The 16,945-nt window shown below is 40.7% G+C and overlaps 1 protein-coding gene across 3 annotated transcripts in view; it reads right to left on the minus strand.

Annotated features, from left to right (window-relative positions):
- Window positions 1-13,717, minus strand: part of LOC135512543 (thromboxane A2 receptor-like) — a 31,732-nt gene extending 18,015 nt beyond the window's left edge. For 2 of the 3 annotated variants that reach the window (XM_064934679.1, XM_064934677.1), the window contains exons 1-3: window positions 13,329-13,717; window positions 8,028-8,243; window positions 5,996-6,879 (exon numbers count right to left, since the gene is read on the minus strand). In XM_064934679.1, the coding sequence (XP_064790751.1) occupies window positions 5,996-6,784 (789 nt within the window). In that variant the 5' untranslated portion in view covers window positions 6,785-6,879; window positions 8,028-8,243; window positions 13,329-13,717. The remainder of the gene's footprint in view (window positions 1-5,995; window positions 6,880-8,027; window positions 8,244-13,328) is intronic. The other variant, XM_064934678.1, reaches the window with a different exon arrangement.
- Window positions 13,718-16,945: the final 3,228 nt, after the last annotated feature.

Below are 16,945 nucleotides of genomic sequence, written 5' to 3' on the forward strand. Positions count from 1 at the left end.
AGGACAAGGCTGGAGATCACTCTGTCATGCTGATTGAGTTCAAATAACAGACTGGAAGCTTCAAAAGGAGGGTGGTGCTTGGAATCATTGTTCTTCCTCTGTCAAACATGGAGGAAGGAACACGTGCCGTCATCATTGCTTTGCAAAAAAGGGCAAGGATATTGCTGCCATTAAGATTGCACCTAAATCAACCATTTATCGGATCATCAAGAACTTAATGGAGAGCGGTTCAATTGTTGTGAAGAAGGCTTCAAGGCACCCAAGAAAGTCCAGCCAGCGCCAGGACCGTCTCCTAAAGTGGATTCAGCTGCGGGATCGGGGCACCACCAGTACAGAGCTTGCTCAGGAATGGCAGCATGCAGGTGTGCATCTGCACGCACAGCGAAGACTTTTGGAGGATGGCCTGGTGTCAAGAAGGGCAACAAAGAAGCCACTTCTCTCCAGGAAAAACATCAGGGACAGGCTGATATTCTACAAAAGGTACAGGGATTGGACTGCTGAGGACTGGGGTAAAGTTAATTTTCTCTGATGAATCCCCTTTCTGATTGTTTGGAGCATCCGGAAAAAGCTTGTCCGGAGAAGGTGAGCGCTACCATCAGTCCTGTGTCATGCCAACTGTAAAGCATCCTGAGACCATTCATGTGTGGGGTTGCTTCTCAGCCAAGGGAGTGGGCTCACTCACAATTTAGCCTAAGAACACAGCCATGAATAAAGAATAGTACCAACACATCCTCCGAGAGCAACTTCTCCCAACCATCCAGGGACAGTTTGGTGACGAACAATGCCTTTTCCAGCATGATGGAGCACCTTGCCATAAGGCAAACGTGATAACTAAGTGGCTCAGGGAACAAAACATGGATATTTTGGGTCCATGGCCAGGAAACTCCCCAGACCTTAATCCCACTGAGAACTTGTCAATCCCTCAAGAGACTGGTGGACAAACAAAAACCCACAACTTCTGACAAACTCTAAGCATTGATAAAGCAAGAATGGGCTGCCATCAGTCAGGATGTGGCCCAGAAGTTAATTGACAGCATGCCAGGGCAGATTGCAGAGGTCTTGAAAAAGAAGGGTCAACACTGCAAATATTGACTCTTATTTATTTTATTTATTTATTTAACCAGGTAGGCAAGTTGAGAAAAAGTTCTCATTCACAATTGCGACCTGGCCAAGATAAAGCAAAGCAGTTCGACACATACAACGACACAGAGTTACACATGGAGCAAAACAAACATACAGTCAATACTACAGTATAAACAAGTCTATATACGATGTGAGCAAATGAGGTGAGATAAGGGAGGTAAAGGCAAAAAAAGGCCATGGTGGCAAAGTAAATACAATATAGCAAGTAAAACACTGGAATGGTAGATTTGCAATGGAAGAATGTGCAAAGTAGAAATAAAAATAATGGGGGGTGCAAAGGAGCAAAATAAATAAATTAATTAAATACAGTAGGGAAAGAGGTAGTTGTTTGGGCTAAAATATAGGTGGGCTATGTACAGGTGCAGTAATCTGTGAGCTGCTCTGACAGTTGGTGCTTAAAGCTAGTGAGGGAGATAAGTGTTTCCAGTTTCAGTGCTTTTTGTAGTTCGTTCCAGTCATTGGCAGCAGAGAACTGGAAGGAGAGGCGGCCAAAGAAAGAATTGGTTTTGGGGGTGACTAGAGAGATATACCTGCTGGAGCGTGTGCTACAAGTGGGAGATGCTATGGTGACCAGCGAGCTGAGATAAGGTGGGACTTTACCTAGCAGGGTCTTGTAGATCACATGGAGCCAGTGGGTTTGGCGACGAGTATGAAGCGAGGGCCAGCCAACGAGAGCGTACAGGTCGCAATGGTGGGTAGTATATGGGGCTTTGGTGACAAAACAGATTGCACTGTGATAGACTGCATCAAATTTGTTGAGTAGGGTATTGGAGGCTATTTTGTAAATAACATCGCCAAAGTCGAGGATTGGTAGGATGGTCAGTTTTACAAGGGTATGTTTGGCAGCATGAGTGAAGGATGCTTTGTTGCGAAATAGGAAGCCAATTCTAGATTTAACTTTGGATTGGAGATATTTGATATGGGTCTGGAAGGAGAGTTTACAGTCTAACCAGACACCTAAGTATTTGTAGTTGTCCACGTATTCTAAATCAGAGCCGTCCAGAGTAGTGATGTTGGACAGGCGGGCAGCGATCGGTTGAAGAGCATGTATTTAGTTTTACTTGTATTTAAGAGCAATTGGAGGCCACGGAAGGAGAGTTGTATGGCATTGAAGCTTGCCTGGAGGGTTGTTAACACAGTGTCCAAAGAAGGGCCAGAAGTATACAGAATGGTGTCGTCTGCGTAAAGGTGGATCAGAGACTCACCAGCAGCAAGAGCGACCTCATTGATGTATACAGAGAAAAGAGTCGGTCCAAGAATTGAACCCTGTGGCACCCCCATAGAGACTGCCAGAACTCCGGACAGCAGACCCTCCAATTTGACACACTGAACTCTATCAGAGAAGTAGTTGGTGAACCAGGCGAGGCAATCATTTGAGAAACCAAGGCTGTCGAGTCTGCCGATGAGGATGTGGTGATTGACAGAGTCGAAAGCCTTGGCCAGATCAATGAACACGGCTGCACAGTAATGTTTCTTATCGATGGTGGTTAAGATATCGTTTAGGACCTTGAGCGTGGCTGAGGTGCACCCATGACCAGCTCTGAAACCAGATTGCATAGCAGAGAAGGAATGGTGAGATTCGAAATGGTCAGTAATCTGTTTGTTGACTTGGCTTTCGAAGACCTTAGAAAGGCATGGTAGGATAGATATAGGTCTGTAGCAGTTTGGGTCAAGAGTGTCCCCCCCTTTGAAGAGGGGGATGACCGCAGCTGCTTTCCAATCTTTGGGGATCTCAGACGACACGAAAGAGAGGTTGAACAGGCCAGTAATAGGGGTGGCAACAATTTCGGCAGATAATTTTAGAAAGAAAGGGTCCAGATTGTCGCCCGGCTGATTTGTAGGGGTCCAGATTTTGCAGCTCTTTCAGAACATCAGTTGACTGGATTTGGGAGAAGGAGAAATGGGGAAGGCTTGGGCGAGTTGCTGTGGGGAGTGCAGTGCTGTTGACCGGGGTAGGAGTAGCCAGGTGGAAAGCATGGCTAGTCGTAGAAAAATGCTTATTGAAATTCTCAATTATGGTGGATTTATCAGTGGTGACAGTGTTTCCTATCTTCAGTGCAGTGGGCAGCTGGGAGGAGGTGTTCATATTCTCCATGGACTTTACAGTGTCCCAGAACTTGTTTGAGTTAGTATTGCAGGAAGCAAATTTCTGCTTGAAAAAGCTAGCCTTGGCTTTTCTAACTGCCTGTGTATAATGGTTTCTAGCTTCCCTGAACAGCTGCATATCACGGGGGCTGTTCGATGCTAATGCAGAACGCCATAGGATGTTTTTGTGTTGGTTAAGGGCAGTCAGGTCTGGGGAGAACCAAGGGCTATATCTGTTCCTGGTTCTAAATTTCTTGAATGGGGCATGTTTATTTAAGATGGTTAGGAAGGCATTTAAAAAAAATATCCAGGCATCCTCTACTGACGGGATGAGATCAATATCCTTCCAGGATACCCCGGCCAGGTCGATTAGAAAGGCCTGCTCGCTGAAGTGTTTCAGGGAGCGTTTTACAGTGATGCACCAACTTCATGTAATTGTCAATAAAAGCCTTTGACACGTATGAAACGCTTGTAATTATATTTCAGTACTCCATAGTAACATTTGACAAAAATATCTAAAGACACTGAAGCAGCAAACTTTGTGGAAATTAATATTTGTGTCAGACAATGAGTCAGTAGACAATGATGGTACATTGCATTCAATTTTAAATCCGCAGCAGGTGAAACAGCGGCACTATTCGCCCCATCATAGAACCGCAGGGTGTGTACTATCACATGTGTGTGTGGGGGGGGGGGTTTGTTGTTTAAGTCTGTTGTAGTAATATCAAAAACGGACGTGACAGTTTCACAACTAAGGATTCCAGCTTAGAAATGACAAACATTCTCACATAAATACTGAGTGATGATTAAACTGTGTTTGAAAGGATATCATGTTTTCCTGACCTACGTGCTGTACAGTGCCTTCAGAAAGTATTCACACACCTTGACATTTTCCACATTTTGTTGTGTTACAGCTTGAATTTAAAATGGATTACATTGAGATGTATTGTCACTGGCCTACACACAATACACCATAAAGTCAAAGTGGTATTATGATTTCAGAATTATTATTTTTTTTTTTAAAGTGGAAATGTCTTGAGTCAAATAGTATTCAATGCCTTTGTTATGGCAAGCATAAATAAGTTCAAGGAGTACAAATTTGCTTAACAAGTCACATAAGTCGCATGGACTCCCTCTGTGTGCAATAATAGTGTTTAACACGGTTTTGAAATGACGACCACACCTCTCTACACATACAATCATCTGTAGGGTCCCTCAGTCGAGCAGTGAATGTCAAACACAGATTCAACCACAGAGACCAGGGAGGTTTTCCAATGCCACACAAAGGGCACGTAAAGTTATTAATGACACTTTGGATTGTGTATCAATACACACAGTCACTACAAAGATACAGGTGTCCTTCCTCACTATCACGTTTCAGGGAAGACCCAGTTGTAGACAATGTCAAAGTAATAAAAGTTTATTACTAGAACAGGGGGCAGGCAAAACGACATGCCGATGGCATGCAGGGGTTAGTTATCCATATCAGAGTTCAAAAGGTACAGAACGGCAGGCAGTCTCTTGGGGTCAGGGCAGGCAGAGGTCAATAATCCAGTATGGTGTGACAAGGTACAGAAACGGCAGGCAGGCTCAGGGCAGGCGGAATGGTGAAAACTAGAAAACTGGAACTAGAAACAGACAGGAGCTAGGGAAAACCGCTGGTAGGCTTGACAAATAAAAATGAACTGGCAACAGACAAACAGAGAACACAGGTATAAATACAATGGGGAAGATGGGCAACACCTGGAGGGGGTGGAGACGAGCACAAAGACAGGTGAAACAGATCAGGATGTGACACTAACTCAGTTGCCAGAGAGGAAAGATTCCGCTCAGGGATTAAACCATGAGCCAATGGTGACTTTAAAACAGTTAGAGAGTTTAATGGCTGTGATATGAGAAAACTTAGGATGGATCAACAACATTGTAGTTACTCCACAATATTAACCTACATGACAGAGTGAAAGAAGGAAGCATGTATAGAATAAAAATATTTAAAAACATTAAATCTGTTTGCAATAAGTCACTAAAGTAAAACTACAAAGCATTATGTTTGGGGCAAATCCAACATGACACATCACTCTTCATAATTTCAAGCATGGTGGTGGCTGCATCATGTTATGGGTATGCTTGTAGGATAAAGGATAAGGACTAGGATAAAAAAATTAATTAAATAGAGCTAAGTAGAGGCAAAATCCTAAAGAAAATCCTGATTCAGTCTGTTTTCCAACAGATACTGGGTTGACAAATTCAACTTTCAGCAGGACAATAACCTAAAACACAAGGCCAAATATACACTGGAGTTGTTTACCAAGACATCATTGAATGTTCCTGAGTGGCGTAGTTAGTTTTGACTTAAGTCGGCTTGAAAATCTATAGCAAAACTTGAAAATGGCTGTCTAGCAATGATCAACAACCAACTTAACAGAGCTTGAAGAATTTTTTAAAGAATAAATATTGAACAATCCAGGTCTGCAACGCTCTTAGAGCCTTACCCAGAAGTACTCACTGCAGTAATCGCTGCCAAAGGGGTGTGAATACTTATGTAAATTAGATATCTGTATTTCATTTTCAATACATTTTCAAACATTTCTAAAAACATGTTTTCACTGTCATTAAGGGGCATTGTGTGTAGATGGGTGAGAAAAATTAACAATTTTATTCATTTTGAATTCAGGCTGTAACAAAACAAAATGTGAAATAAATCAAGGTATATTAATACTTTCTGAAGTATGTACGTGTTGACAGAGTGCCATAGGCCGCCACTTACCAGCAGGGGGCACCAGCAGATGGAAGCGATCATCATGATCCAGATGAGCTGCACCATCATCTCCACCTCGTAGTCGCGGCGCCGCTGCCTAGCGTCCTGGCTGCAGCACACCTTGACCAGGGTCACCACGCTTATTGTATTGAGCAGGAAGGACACGGCGATGGACAGCAGCCCTACCAGTGAGAAAAGCAGGCAAAAGGCCATGTCGCTTGCCTCTGAGCTAATTTTAAAGAAGCACCAGGAGCCCGGTATCTGCATGTGGTAGCTCCCAACACCAACCAGGGGCAGCAGTGAGATGCATCCGGCCCCTGCCCATACCAGCAGCACTATGGACACTGCCCGCGACTTGGTCATCATGCTGGTGGAGCGGGCGAACGGCCGATTGATGCCCACGAAACGCTCCATGGCCATGGTGGCTCCCAGCAGAAGCGGGCACAGGCCGTAGAAGACCATAGACATGCCCATGAAGTTGCAGAAGTGGCAGTGCGGGTCCAGGAGGCGCCAGTTGAACTGGGTGAAGTGGAAGGAGACCACGATAGAGCCGGTGACCAGGAGGCCCATGAAGTCGGTAAACACCAGGCCGCAGAGGAAGATGAGGAAGGAGGAGCGCGACCGGCTTTGCGTGCGTAGGAAGGACTTCAGGAGGACCACGAAGGCGATGAGGTTGAAGGTGAGGCCCAGTGCACTAAACACTGATGAGAAGTAGGCGGAAGCAATGGTGTGGGTGTAGTTGAAGGGGGGACTGTTGATGGAAAAGCACAGTGGGGTCGACTCGTTAGAGTGGTTCATGGTGGCTGGAGGAGGTTTGGCTATTCCCAACGCACTTCAGAAGAGAAGGAGGAACTAGTTCATTTTGAAGATTTCCATTGTCTTTTTTCTTCACCCTGACAAATGAGAAGACAGAATTTTGGCTTAGTCAGAAATGTGTAGACAAAGTTTATGAAATTTTACCTCAGAGGACAGAATCATAAACGGTGTACACTTCCATTCAGCAGAGACTATATAATATGTTGTGGCTGAGTAATTATTCCAAAACTGGAATAATTACACTCGACTGACCTCGAAAACTACTTACAGCTTTCAAACATATAGTTTCTGATGAAAAACATGGAAACTGTCTGGGAATTGCCAGAGACCTCACGCTACGATATTATCATGACACTTAGGTGACGAGACGATGTATTGTGATTCTTAAGATTCTACATGTATTTATGATACGATACTGCAATTGTATTGCAATTTGATGTTCCAAACTTATTGCTTACTATATGTCTAATGCAGAGAGACAAGAGAGAGCATGAGAACATTTGTTTTGGCTTGGGGGGCAAAGGTGGGTACGGATGGGAGGGTGGGACAAGCTTGGCTTGGGGGTGGGGCAAGGGGGAGTAAAGGTGGGAGGTGGGAATAAGCTTGGCTTGGGTGGGGTAAAGGGGGGAGAACATGGAGGAGGTGGTGGAGAGGGATGGATTTGGTTCGGGAGAGAAGAAAGGACTTAAAATGTATAATTATACATTTTAAGTCCTGTCTTGTAAACCCATTGTAAAATGAATATGAGTTCTGGACAGATTAGGAAAGGATGTTGAATCATTAGTATTCCTTGTTTGTTATTAGAACTAAGATTTAATTGTGGTCATTGGTGAGAAAGGAGAGGGGCTGTCTGGGGGATTGGGATGGGAGGGCATCAAACACTTCTGAGGCGTGCGTGGGGCCTACACACATCCCATTTGAGTCTCTCAGAGGACCAACTCACCCCAAGTAGACCCCCACCATCCACTATACTTTCCAAAACAACCACAGTACTTAAGTGGCAGTCCTTCTTCAAACGTACAGTACCGGCAAAAGTTTGGACACACCTATTCATTCAAGGATTTTTCTATATTTTTCTTATTTTCTACATTGCAGAATAATAGTGAAGACATCAAAGCTATGAAATAACATATGGAATCATGTAGTAATATATATATTCTTCAAATTAGCCACCCTTTGCCAAAAATGTACAAGGCTGTCAAGGCATTCTTTCAACCAGCTTCACCTGGAATGCTTTTCCAACCGTCTTGAAGGAGTTCCCACATATGCTGAGCACTTGATGGCTGCTTTTACTTCACTCTGCGGTCCAACTCATCCCAAACTCTCAATTGGGTTGAGGTCAGGTGATTGTAGAGGCCTGGTCATCTGATGCAGCACTCCATCACTCGCCTTCTTGGTCAAATAACCCTTACACAGGCTGAAGGTGTGGTGGGTCATTGTCCTGTTGAAAAACAAATGATAGTCCCACTAAGCGCAAACCAGGTGGGATGGCGTGTCACTGCAGAATGCTGTGGTAGCCATGCTGGTTATCATTGACAGTGTTACAAGCAAAGCACATCATCACACGTCCTCCTCCATGCTTCACGGTGGGAACCACACATGTGGAGATCATCCGTTCACCTACTCTGCATCTCACAAAGACATGGTGGTTGGAACCAAAAATCTTACATTGTGACTCGTCAGACCAAAAGGACAGATTTACACCGGTTTAATGTCCATTGCTCGTGTTTCTTGGCCCAAGCAAGTTGCTGAAAATAAATGCAGTTGATAGTGAGAGGACTTTTTTTTCTTCCAGAGTTTATAAAATTAAAAAAAAAAGACTTACATTTTTTTTATTTAACCTTTATTTAACCAGGAAGGCCAGTTGAGAACAAGTTCTCGTTTACAACTGCGACCTAGCCAAGTTAAAGCAAAGCAGTGCAACAAAAAACAGAGTTACACAAACAAACTTAGTCAATAACACAAAAGAAAAGAAAAATCTATGTACAGTGTGTGCAAATGTAGAAGAGTAGGGAGGTAGGCAATAAATAGACCATAGAGGCAAAATAATTACAATTTAGCATTAATACTGGAGTGATAATTGTGCAGCTGATGCTTAAAGTTAGAGAGGGAGATATAAGACTCCAGCTTCCTTGATTTTTCCAATTCATTCCAGTCATTGGCATATTTATATACTATCAAAAAAGGTCAATGATTTGGTAAGAGGACATGTAAAAAAAAAATCAATGACAGAATTAAAAAGTAATTTTGGACTGACCAGTGTAGATAGTTTCAAATACATGCAACTTAAGTTACATATCAGAAAATATCGATTTGAAATGTTTTGGTCATCAGAGCAACCTTGGGGGAATCTTATTTGAGTCAGAAAATGATGTTCATATGATAAGGAAGATATACAAAACCTTGTAGAAAGCATATCCAACTGACTGTCTCTTAGAAAAATATATAAACTATTGGAACCAAGATGGAGGGAAAGGTGGAGCATAACTAAAGAAATTACAGTTAACAAAAATGTAGGCTTAATCCAGTATAAGATCATGTACATAATGTATTATACAAGAAACAAAACTAAGTAAATTAGTTTATCAGTCATGGAAATAAAAGTGCTGAAAACATGTTGTCTCAATTTACTATTAAAAATAAGATGGAGAACAAGCTATAGGATGAAAAATACAGGCAGGCATATAGCCGACTACCACTAGCTGACGCTACACATATATATTTTTTTAAATTGAAATATGTAACCGTATCAATCCCCCCCACTACTGAAAAAAATTACATAGCCTGGTGGAACCAGCCTGATTGTTTAATAAAAGTGTAAATGTAGCAGAGTGATCAAGGCTGTTGCCACCTGGCTTATCTTAACATGCGGACACTGTTTAAACAGCAGACCCCTTACAAAAAGAGGATTGCCGTTTTGAAAGTGCAGTAAAAGAGCACTAACTGCCGTTGACTGTGATACTTTGAATGCAGTAATTGCAGAATAACTGGAGTGTACTGCAGTTGAACTTCAGTTATACTGCACTCTATCTACAGTTACACTGTAATAAAAAAAGGTTATTTTGGAGGCAGTATTTGCAGTTATACTGCACTTTAACTATCATGGTTCCTCCTGGCACCAGGGGGTGGCAGAGACCACCCTAAAGACTTTTATTGGACTCAGATGTGTCGTTTTATTTCATGATTGTTTCCCTGTTAAAAGAGTTGCGTTTTCTGTTTTCCTATGTAGCAGAAGCTTGAATTGTTTACCGTGTGCTGTCGTTTCCTGAGTGAGTTTGAGACGTTTTATTTTTTCCTCAACTGTACTGTGATCCTGCGGCTACAGTTTCTCAGTAAAGTATTGTGTTTATCTTTAACCATGGATTCTTCGTCTGGTCTTTTCTCTGCACCTTGGTCCAACCTTACCACGTCACACTACCTGCAGTTATATTGGATCCTGACTGCAATCATTTTTCATATTGGGATAATTTATCCCAAACCACTAATTCATATGATTAACAGTGTTAAAAAACATTATGTAAAAACAAATGTTTAATGTTGCAGTTATAACATGGTTGGTAGCAACATGTGAAAATCGTTGTCATGATTTTTATTTTTAGGGTGGATTATCCCTTTAATCAAGCCTTTCTAGACAATTATAATTTATGGTTGATCGAGACTTTAACCCCATAGCTTCCATAGTGTGGGAGCTAGTGAACACACAAACATAACTGTCATAGCTGCATTTCCTGCCAAGAGAGGCTATGTTAACGTTATGTCAAAATGTACTTAATGATGTCCTTAATTAAAACGGACTTTTCAGAGGTCAGTTTACTCGTCATTCACTATTGCCATCAAACGAAATGGAAATCACAAAGCCTACCGGTAAAATTAGAGACTATCATGGGGACATACGGGAGGCGCAAATAGTGAATGCTAACAGAATTTGAGGATGGTTGTTATACAACCCAAGGAAATTCTACCCTTTAAACATATTTTGGCTTGGACCTGAAATATCCAAAATTGAAAAAACAGGAAACAGATTCTCCAAATGACATCCTAGAATGCTATCACTGAGGAACTTGTTCTAAATGCAATGAAGGTATGAACCCAAATCACTGCGGCCAGAACGTCATATGCTCTAGTAGATCATATAAATAAGAAAAGGTATCAGAGAAGTTCACCAATCAAAAAAAAAAATTCTATAAGAGAGAGAGAGAGAGAGAGAGAAGGGTTCAGCTCAATAGTTGGGGTTGCTGACATGTAGTTATTGATTTTGTTTACTATATGAGACCCTTCCAGCTATGGCCTGACCTCCAGTCTTTCTGGGACCAGGATGCAAACCGGTATCGCCTGTATTCCTTGAAGGAATGGCATGCATTAATGAGGGAGATGTTGCAACCAGGCTCCAGTCTTCCCTGTCTACCTCCATGATTTGACTACACCGTCACGAGAGGAATTACACTGAAGCACTCAGCCACTATCATAATTTCTGTACTCATTCAATTTTGTTTTCCAACTAATGAGAGTCGATTACCACTGGATAAATGCACCAAAAAGAGAGAGGACAGGAAATTAAAGACGACAACTAGTATTACAACAATTATTAATTACAACAGGAATAATAGTGTATGTATGGATTGTGCCATTTTTAATGCATGCCTTAGTTGCAGTCCACCTCTAAAAGGCCTAAATTACAATATTATGCTTTTAAGATCATGAGGTCAGGAAAAGCTTAATCATGGCGCTATCATCTAATGTAGTCAGTCTCCAATTTCCTTGCAATTTCTAGTAGTTAGGAAAGCAGCATCTTTCCATAATAACAAAAATTGGGTTTGTTAATCACATTTTGAATATGAAATCTGATAGTCTGCCAGATGCCCTCTCATCGGTGTTAACAATCGGTCTCTACATCTACTAGAAAATACTATCAAATAGTCAACAGTTTTAGAGAATAGGCAGCAGGATAAGTAAGCCATCATTGTAAATAAGAATGGGGTCTTAACTGACTTGCCTAGTTAAAAAATAAATAATTAACCATTATTTAAGAAAACAAATAAATTGGCAACAGGTGCGCTGTATTCAGTCAACAGTTTTATGAAATGTGAATTTAGATTTGAGTTTTATGTAAGAGCTTTCAAATTGTTTAAATGAGAACCGTAAGAGCTTTCAAATTGTTTAAATGAGAACTGTTTACGGTATAGTTTTATAAGTCTGGCTGTGGTCAATTTACAGTAGCCTAACCAGTTTAAAATAGCCCATAGGGCCTACTGCATCGTTGTCACATGACCTGGGGGTCTGCCCTATATTCCCTCAGCCCAATTTTCACTCAGTACCCACAGAACCAATTTCCATCAAATTGGCACAAATGTATATTGTTATAAGGTAGAAAAATCTGGATTATTTTCAGCATCCATGAATATGTAAGCGTATGGGACCTACTGAATATGTTCAATCATTATGACCATGACCTTTTGTCAATATTACAGCAGAATTGCATTTTCTGAGATTACTCAAGTAAAAACGGTTTAATGCTTTCTCTGAGCAGTTTTTTTCAAAGTACAAAAATGATGTTACAATAAACATACATCTGATCTGTTATTGATGATCCTTATTTATTGATGCAAGCAACAGTGAATCAAGTTACCAAAAGATCTGTGTACTTCAAGGATGTGAAAAACATTTTTTTGCCCTCCCTAAACAGGGTTACAATCTGTTTTTCCTCTCATTTGGCTTGCTAACGCCTGGTTTAGAATTGAGGGAATACAAGGCTGAGTAAAGATGGGGCCGAGGGAACATAGCGTGAGGGAAATACTGAGGAAAGTAGAGCTGGAGGAACACGGGGCTGAGGAAACATACATGCCAGCTAGCATAACGTTCTGAGATCCATGTTTCTTAGAGCTTGGTGAGAGCGTGGTTGTCCTATGGTTATTTTGCATACTATACTTCCCACAATGTTCTGGGAATTGCTTACCATGGAACATTCTCAACACATTTAAGAAACTTGCGAAGAAAATAACATTATTTTGTCATTTCATTACTTTAACAGAACGTTTCATAAAAGTATATATTTTTTTCTGTATTTTATACAAATATTCAGAATAACCATCATATCAAAGTACATTTGGAGTCATGCAATGATATGGCGTGTGTTACAAATGTGCTAGCTGGGATGGTCCCATGGCCAGTTCTTCCTTATTGTTTTAGGCTAAACTTGGGATTGTTAGACAGCTTGACACAATTAATTCGAAAATACGATTCCATCACGAGGCTGTAAGAACAGCAATACGCAAACAAAACACATCTATAGTAGACTCAAATAAAAAAAAGACATAATTTCTTAGTGAAATTGTTTACAATACCATTTCATGTAGACTAGGCACAAGCAAAACAATTTACAGTATTGTCCACTGGAAGAAGATACAGCCCATAGGCTCGGTAAATATGTTAAAGAGACATAACTTTGTGAATATTTGAATAGTCTAGAACTAGAATAGCCTACAATGACCTGTTAATTTCCGTTTCAAAAACGTAACATGTTACCTACCTTTCCACAGCAGAGTGTCGCTATCAAACACAAGTCATCAGGCGAAGTTGACGGCACCTCATCTAATCGATTCCTTGCCCGCCGACTCGCATTTCTGGGTGTCAAGATTCGGAATTGACTCCTCGACTCCTAAGATTCAGTATTTTTTTGCAACGGAGGAAACAATTTCCCTTGTATATTTCAAAAACAAAACTCTCACAGCAAAGAAAGAAAGAGCGAGCTAGCGATAGATAGAGATGCAGACAGTCGGAACCGTGCATCGGTAATCATAAAATGTAGGCTATAGGAATTTCTTGTCTTGCAATGTAGGGACAATCAATGAGTGGGCTGAGCTATTCTACACACAACAGACTGAAAACCAAACACTAGCGAAGAGGAGCAGGCGAGGGAGAGAGAGGATCAAGGCAGGCAGATAGACAGTCAGTGCCGTTCGCGTAGGCTATATCTCGGTAATCTGTATCTAACAATGCCTAAAATATACTTTTGGTCAATTTACGAGGCAATCACTATGGTGTACGGTTAAGGTATTTTTTTCGTTGTGCCAGTGAATTTAAATTGAACATCGCCAAATGTATCAGTTTAATTAGGCCTAAATTTGCAATAAAATGTGATTTCTATAGTTTAGGCTATTTAATTCAACCCTGTTTTATGGCATAGGTGAGGGCTCTCCAATTATGTTCCTGGATAGCTACCTTCCTATAGGTTTTGCTCGAACCCCACTTTTAACTAACCTGATTCAGTTTATCATCCAGCTAATTCATTAATCAGATGCCCTAGATTAGGGTTGGAGAACCTAACAAATGGTAGCTCTAACCAGTGGTGTAAAGTACTTAAGTAAAAATACTTTCAAGCACTACTTATTAAGTCGTTTTTTGGGGTATTTGTACTTTACTATTTATATTTTTGACAACTTTTACTTCACTACATTCCTTAAAGGTATGTATAGATACTCCCCAAAACTACTTATGCGGTCGTTTACACCGCTGCGCTTGCCTTAATCACGGTGTTCCCAAGAGAGTGCGTGTGGTTATGATGTCATAATAGTCGTAGGCCTAGGTTAGGTAACGGACCTCACGAGAGACACCTGTATATGAAAACATACATAATTGATAGAACCATGCAAAATGCCTCTAAAATTCCCGGAAGAAAATGGGATTGGCTCTGGCAAACATCCAAATATTCTCAGAGCAAAATTTTAAAGTAGACAGCAGTGAGAGATGCAAAATCGATGATTGAATCGTTGAAAGGTCTTGGAGATAAAGTGAAAATAGAATTTTGTTTACAGCTGTGAAATGTGACTCACGGAAAGTGATTTTCAGAAAAAAGTCCTAAGTGCTTTTTGCTTTACACTCCATTAGACCATAGCTCCATAGAGGCCCAAGTCAAAACAACTTCCCCTTCAATTGTCAATTAATTGATTGCAGCTGGTAGTCATTAGATACTGCAGGACAATCACCTTAATTCGCAGCACCTGCCCCTTTATCAACCAGGCTTAGCACCTATCTCGTTATCAACCAGGCTGAGCACTTGGACAAGGTTGCTGCTGCTCCCTGGGAAAGTTGAGTGTGGAATTGGTAGTGAGCTGAAGTGCGTCATCTTAACAACCTAACCTATTCCACACACTCACTTTACATATTTAGCAGACACTCTTGTCCAGAGTGACTTACAGGAGAAATTAGGGTTAAGTACCTTGCTCAAGAGCACATCAAGAGATTCTTTACCTAGTCAGCTCATATGCAAATTAGTTTTTTGGTTACTGTGTGTTAACACCATTGAAATGTTTTACCTATAAAAACCAAGTTACATCATTTTAAATGAACTTGCTTCTCACAGAGAAAGCTAAACATACTAAATATCCTAAACACGTATTCAATGTATTGACAACATTTACATGAGAGAAATGTGAACACTATGGGGATGTTGACCGTAGGATGATAAAAGGCGCAACTACAGAATGAACATGAGCCAAGTGACAACTGAGCAATAGCTTTCAACCAATGGAAGATTAAAACAACATTTTTTTAAAACTAAATCAACCCATTGCATAACTATTGCCTTTTTGAGTGGACTTTGGAAATGGTGCCCTGTGGAAGTCCTTTGTTCAAAACATGTTGAATGCATGCACTGAAACAATCAGAAAACACAAAAACAACATTATGATACTGAAAACAATCACTGAATTTTTGATTATTATTCTGGCATCATCAAAGGTAGACTCAGCAGCTAATGGGCAGGTTTGGCTTTGGAAAAATGGGGTCAGCTGTTACAAAGTTGCCTTGATGTTGCTATGCTTCTCACTGAAGCCGGCATTCTACATTTTTCAGCTTGGTAATAATATTTCTGCCTTGTATAAATGCTATATAAACAAACAATGTAGCTAGCAGAAACTGGGACTTAGGCCTACTAAATGTACCTTTAAATGTGTGGCCAACTGTTCCAATAGAGCCATAGTATGCAAGATTCTTCTTCAGCCAAGTCTTAACACAATTGATTCAAGCTAATCAAATAAATATGATATTCAATCTAGACTGGGGACTCCATCATTAAGAGACAGTTGTCTGCTTCCTGACTCAGGTGTATGAGGCTTGGGTGGAAGAAAAGCAACATATAGTTGGGTTATGCCTAATATGGCAATTCATATTATTTTTCCAAAATGAGTTATTGTTCACTTAAATCTCAAATCTATGCATGCAATAAGCCTTGACCTGGTGCACATATATGTCTCTGTCCTCAGTTTGATTGAAGGCCACAATCTGTGCTTTTGCCTTGTAACTGATTGCTTCTGTAAAGAAAAATAAACAATACATGATCAAGATGTGCTAGCTACCAGTTTAAAACATTGAAAGATCTAATTGTTACAAATAATGAATGTATGGGCTACATTTATGAGAATAATACATGCATTTGCTGACCTTATCAAGCTTGAAGACGATACACACATTTTTCATAATGTCATTGAGTAATGGATCGGGGCTGCAGGCAATTAGCAAATACACTTGAAACCGTCAAGCTCATTGACATCTTTATGTTGTTTGCACGACACACTAAAAAAGTCAGGTTTTACAACATTGTGTCCAGATATGTCCTCTTAAATGGGCATTACTCAAAGAGGCGTTACACCTAATATCTTCAAAGGGAGAGACTCACGCTACGATTTAAGGCTTTATCGTTTTATCCCGTAAAGAGGAACAGAAACCTTCATCATTGTGATCTGCCTGCCTGCTACTAATAGACTGTGACTACATGCAGTTCAATGTGGTCACATTATACACATCTAATTGACCTGATGCATACTTTATAGTAGTAAACATTACATCAAGAAAACTAGTACAGCCAAAAATGTCTGTTAGAGCAGTAAGCTAAGATGTAAATGGAGTGTAAGATGTTACAACTAAACCGTGGACACATATTGGTCTCACCACTGTCAAACCTACCTAGTACAAAGTAGTACTGAGCTGAGTGAGCACAGCACCCATCTTTTATCACTTACAGGATTTCCTGTTCCCACAACAGGAACGTGCGTATAATGTACAGAAGGTTCTAGCGGCATACACTGCCATTTTGATTTTAATATGGAAATTATGATTTTGACACGTCACAGTAGATTACTCAAAGTG

The sequence above is a fragment of the Oncorhynchus masou genome, chromosome 24 (genome assembly GCF_036934945.1).
Source record: "Oncorhynchus masou masou isolate Uvic2021 chromosome 24, UVic_Omas_1.1, whole genome shotgun sequence".
In the NCBI taxonomy this organism is placed as follows: domain Eukaryota; kingdom Metazoa; phylum Chordata; class Actinopteri; order Salmoniformes; family Salmonidae; genus Oncorhynchus; species Oncorhynchus masou.